The sequence below is a fragment of the Furipterus horrens genome, unplaced genomic scaffold (genome assembly GCF_987537825.1).
Source record: "Furipterus horrens unplaced genomic scaffold, mFurHor1.1.pri manual_scaffold_3, whole genome shotgun sequence".
In the NCBI taxonomy this organism is placed as follows: domain Eukaryota; kingdom Metazoa; phylum Chordata; class Mammalia; order Chiroptera; family Furipteridae; genus Furipterus; species Furipterus horrens.
The window spans coordinates 192,485,514-192,490,377 of NW_028327173.1; the positions used below are offsets into that span (position 1 = coordinate 192,485,514).

The 4,864-nt window shown below is 56.1% G+C and overlaps 1 protein-coding gene across 1 annotated transcript; it reads right to left on the minus strand.

Annotated features, from left to right (window-relative positions):
• Positions 1 to 323: 323 nt before the first annotated feature.
• On the minus strand, positions 324 to 4,577 carry NGB (neuroglobin). The gene is made up of 4 exons (XM_090272101.1): positions 4,232 to 4,577; positions 2,690 to 2,801; positions 1,941 to 2,060; positions 324 to 514 (listed from the first exon to the last, which is right to left on the minus strand). The coding sequence occupies exons 1-4, from the start codon at positions 4,306 to 4,308 to the stop codon at positions 380 to 382; spliced, it is 444 nt and encodes a 147-aa protein (XP_090128227.1). The 5' UTR covers positions 4,309 to 4,577; the 3' UTR covers positions 324 to 379.
• Between the last annotated feature and the right edge of the window lie 287 nt (positions 4,578 to 4,864).

Sequence of the window (4,864 nt, forward strand, 5' to 3'; positions counted from 1 at the left end):
TTGGCCCTGGCTCACTAGACAAGGGGGGCTGACAGAAGAGCCCTACACCTTTCTGGCCCCAGGCTACCAGTGCCACCAAAATGCTGCTCCTCCTCATGGCAGAAGAAGAGATACCAGAGGGGAAAGAAGGCAGGCAGGGAAAAAGCCACTGAGGATGCAGGGAAATCCAGAAACCCTTTGCCAAAGGAAAAGCTACCTGTCTGTACTCAAGTGGGGGTGGAGACCCAGGCCTGCTCCATCACTTCTCCAGTATGGCCAAGGGGACAAGGAGCAAGATGCAGGCAGGCCTAGGGGAGCCGGGGCTACAACAGACATAGACCAACAGACAGACAGACAGATGAAGGCCACCAGGTGGTGGCCACTGGGCAGAAGCCACCTCTTACTCGCCATCCCAGCCTCGACTCATGGCCTGCACCACGGCCCCGTAGAGCTGGCTCCAGGCTGTGCGCATGGCAGGTGTGAAGGCAGGGCCTAGGCACTTCTCCAGCATATAGAGCAGGGACTCGCCCACCGTCTGCAGAGGCAAGGAGCACCTGTCATTCCCAAAGGCAGGAAAGCATCACTCCATTTCACAGGCGACAAGACTGAGGCCTGCGGGTGGTAAGAGCCCCTGGGCCTTTCTTCTCTACTGAGCAGGACTCTGCTCCAATCCTTGGGTACCACATTGTCCCCACTTCCCCCCTGAAATGTGAGGCTTTATAGTGGACAAAGCATTCCACCCTACTCACAGCCTTACAACCACCCCATGAGGGAGGCAAGGCATTGCCTGTGACCCCCAGCTCAGACCAAGTTGAGTCATTGCCCACAGACCTCAGCTTCCTCCTCTGCATTCATGGTGGAACAGAAGAACCACCCCCACTGAGCCCAGGCTCTGTGACCAGATGGACCTGAGTCCACTTTCTGACTCCATCATTTATGAACTGTGACCTTGAGCAAGTTGCATCACCTCTCTGAGCCTCAGCTGCTTCATCAGTTAAACAGAGAAAGTAAAAAAAAAGAAAAGTTCTGATCCATTGGGCTGTTGAAATGATTAAATGAGATCATCTATAAAAAGCTCTTAGCACAGCATCTGCACACAGTAAGCCTTCAACAATAATAATGGCTCTCACTTGCTATTAGTCATAATAAAATAAGGTTTATTTATTCCACAAATATTTACTGACTATCCACTGAAGACCAGGCACTGTGCTAGTGCTGGGGATACAGAGAACAAGACAAATTTGGTCCCTTCCTCAAGGTGCTTACCATCTGGCAAGGTAAGCGGACTATGTGGTAAACTGTCACATCAGTGGCCCCTGGTGAACCTCACCTGGAGTAGGGCCCCTCCACAGTAACACTGGGCTCATCTTTGTGACTGGCTTTGGTCAATGGGACATTAGCAAGAGTAATGCAAGTGGAGTCTGGAAAAGCACTTGCACACCCGGGTTTGTCCTCTTCAAACACTCTCTCTTAGAACTCAGCTGCTACTCTGTGCAGAAGCTTGGCTGGACCACTGAAAGATGAGGCCACAGGGAGAGAGACCGCAAGGATGACAGGTCACCTGGACATTCCGTCCCCAGCTGAGCTCCCAGCTGAATGCACTGCATGAGGACTCTAGCCCCACCACATGTGAACAGAAGAACCACCCCACTGAGCCCAGAGAAACGAGAAATCATTGTTTGTTGGGGATGGTCATACACACAGCAATAGAATACTGAGCAGACCAGCCAACCTCACAGGCTCCTTAACTTTCTATGGTTCTAAGAGAAGTTGTACTAGAGAAGAAGAACTGGAGGCTCAGAGAGGTCAAGGCAGCACCAGAGTCACACAGCAGGTATGTAACAGATGCAGGTCCCCAGCCTTAGTCATGTGAGAGTATAGGGATAGGGAGATAAGGGAGGGCTAGCAGAGAGTGGTGGCCTCTGCTCAGGAGCACAGGAGAGAAAAGCCCCTTGACCCACCGAGAAGGAGCTGAGCTTCACACCGACTGCACGGTGCTTCCTGCCCAGGCCGGCAAGGTACTCCTCCAGCGAGGACAGGTCCTCCACATTGGTCACGGCAGCATCAATCACGAGCATCACCTGCCAAAGCCAAGGTAGCAGTGAAACAGAGAGGCCAGAGAAATCTCCCTGTTCACAACCACAGTCCAGAACCCAGGGGCCTCAACTGGAGGTGAGAGAGGTCACCAGGACCCTCAATTTTCAAGAATCAGAAATGGAAATCAATCCGTGTCTGTGTACAGTAGGCACTCAGTGTGCGATGGCCAGGCTACTAACACTACACACTCAAAAGAAGCCTGTCTCTTCTGTGGCGCTCAAAGCCCTAAACACGCCTGCCAGACAGTACTGTCTGCCTGGGACAAGGGGAAACTGAGGCCCTGTGAGAGCCTGGAAGAAAACCCCAGCTTGGTGCTCATAGGCAGATGGCCCCCAGTAGATGAGTGCCAGCACCACCTCAGGGGGCCAGGGGGCAAGGTCAAGGGCAATGGCAGAGCTGGGACCAGCTGGCTAAGCACAGGGTGGAGGAGGAGGTTGATTCTGGTGCCCCAGACTGAGCCCAGCTCAGTGCAGAGGGACAGGAGCAGGAGAAGGGTAAGACCAGGCTGGGGCAGAAAGCAGAAGCACTTTTCACTCTCCCCAGTCCCTCGTTCTCTCCCAGGAAGGTGCTCTGCTGGGTCTCAGAGGCCACTCCAGCTGGACCTTCCCCTCACCTTCCTGATGTGCTCCAGGAACTCAGGGGAGGAGAGGCAGTCCTCCGGGCTGGAGAACTGGCGGCAGTTGTACTGGAAGAGGGGCAGCAGGTCGGGCTCCAGGTCAAACAGCCTGTAGGGGGAGGCCCTGGCGTCAGCCCTGGGTGTGAGCCCCCGCAGGCCCCCGCAGTGGGAGCAGGGGTGTCTGTGTTTGGGCTGTAAACTATAGCATACCCCCCAACCTGGAGCTGACCTTCTTTTCAGCTTTGCTGGTACCTCCTTCCTAGAGAGAGCATGTGTCCCCAGGCCACTCCCAGGACCTGGCATGTAGCAGCCCCTCCAGAAACAGTTGAGGGTCACTGGGGCGGGAAGGGATCCTCAAACAGAAAGCCTGGATTTACACTGTGGGGAGAAGAAAGTCTTCCCCCCGCCTTCCCATTCTTGGGTCAGAATTTCTTAGTCTCATCATGTCTGAGTGGACTCTGGCCAGTGATGATAACAATAGTATTAAGAATTCCTTATACTTACTGAGCATTACTTTACACATGGTTAACTTGTGTATTCCTCACAATCCTAAACAGTGGGTACAATAGTTATCCCAATTTTATGGAGGAAATGGAAGCCCAGAGAGGTTAAGTAACTTGCCCAAGGTCACACAGCTTGGGAGTAGTGCAACCACAGAGGATGCCTGAGTGAACAGTGGGTTTGGGGAAAAAGCAAGGAGACACAAAGCAGAAGCTCTCAGCCACACCAGGGAAGACTCATCGGGGGTTTGTGTAACTCTGTGAATTTATTTCCCTTTTAGGGAAAGGTGAGGGTGAACAGCTGGGAATCTGGGAGTGGGGTGGGGTTTGCAAAAACTTCCTCAGAAGTTCTGAACTAGCTTAGACAGCCAAGGCTCCTGAAGGACCATCGCGGAGGGGAGCCTTGCCTCTCCGGTAATGGCAGAGCGGTTACCCAGAGACTCTTAAACTGAGGTTGAAGATTGGCCTCCCCCTCCTCCTTAGTGGCTGGCACCCCCTTACCCCTCTTCGCGGTGGTGAGACTTGGGGGCTGTCATCCCTTCCCGTTCTCTGCGCTAGCTTGGTCCTTTCCTCAGAAAGGTTTATCTTTCTCTTAGTTGCGGAAGTGCATTCTCCTTGGGCCCGGACCCCATGTTCCACCAGCCAGACATCCAGCCCATGCTCCCTGTAGGAGCGGGGTGGGGGGCACCCCAGTCCTCCCTTACTGGCAGCGGGGGGCACCCCTGGGGTTACCTTCCAAGGAACACTCAGGAGGTGCAGCGCTGGGAAGGAGGCGCAGCGGCCGGGGTGGTGTCTGGTGCAAGGAGATGGTGAGGACCCACTCCCGCCCCCAGTGAGCCTCGTTGGGACGGATGTGCGGCGCTGGAAGCAAGACACTCCCTGGGCCCACAAAGGGCAGAAGGGGTCGCCGCTCCCACCTCCTCTGGTGCGCATCTGGAGCGTCAGTTTTCCCTCCTCTGGAGCCAGGCCAGCCGCCTCGAACCCATTCCTGGCCACGTAGCGCGCAGCCCCGTACTCCGGGCTCTCCGACCACCCTCACCTGGTGCCGTGCTCCAGTGGGCTGCGGCTCACCACCCGCCAGCTCTGCCGGATCAGCTCAGGCTCTGGCGGCTCCATGCTCGGGCCAAGGACGCAGGGCACAGGGCTAGGACCCTCGGAGTGCGAGCCCCGTCAGCACACGTGCAGCGCCATCTCCGTGGCAACGCGGGCCACTCCACACCCCTTGCAGTCCCTGCGCCTGGACCCAGCGGCGTTCTGCTACCGCTCCTTTCCCACCCTAGGTGGAGGCGCCCCAGCCCTGCCGGCCCCTCTGATGCTTCTGGGGACCCGGCTCTGGCCACCGCTCCCTGCGCCCCGTGGGGCCGACAGTGCCCCGCCTCGTACTGCCGGAGCCGACCAACTGGGACGCTTTAAAGCAGCCGCGGCCCCCGCCCCTCTCAGTCCATCAAAGCGCACAACTCTGGGCAAACGACGCTGGCCAGAGGCAACCTGGTAGCATGGGGAACACCGGCTACAGAGCTTAACAGAAACCGTGGAGCCTTTCTGGGCCTCAACTTCTCATTTGGAAACGGGTAGTAACATTAGCACCTACTTACTCGTCAGGGCACTGTGTTGAATTTGATCGACCTAGGCAGGTTCTCCACAAGCCTCACCCACACATTGCCTGGGAGCA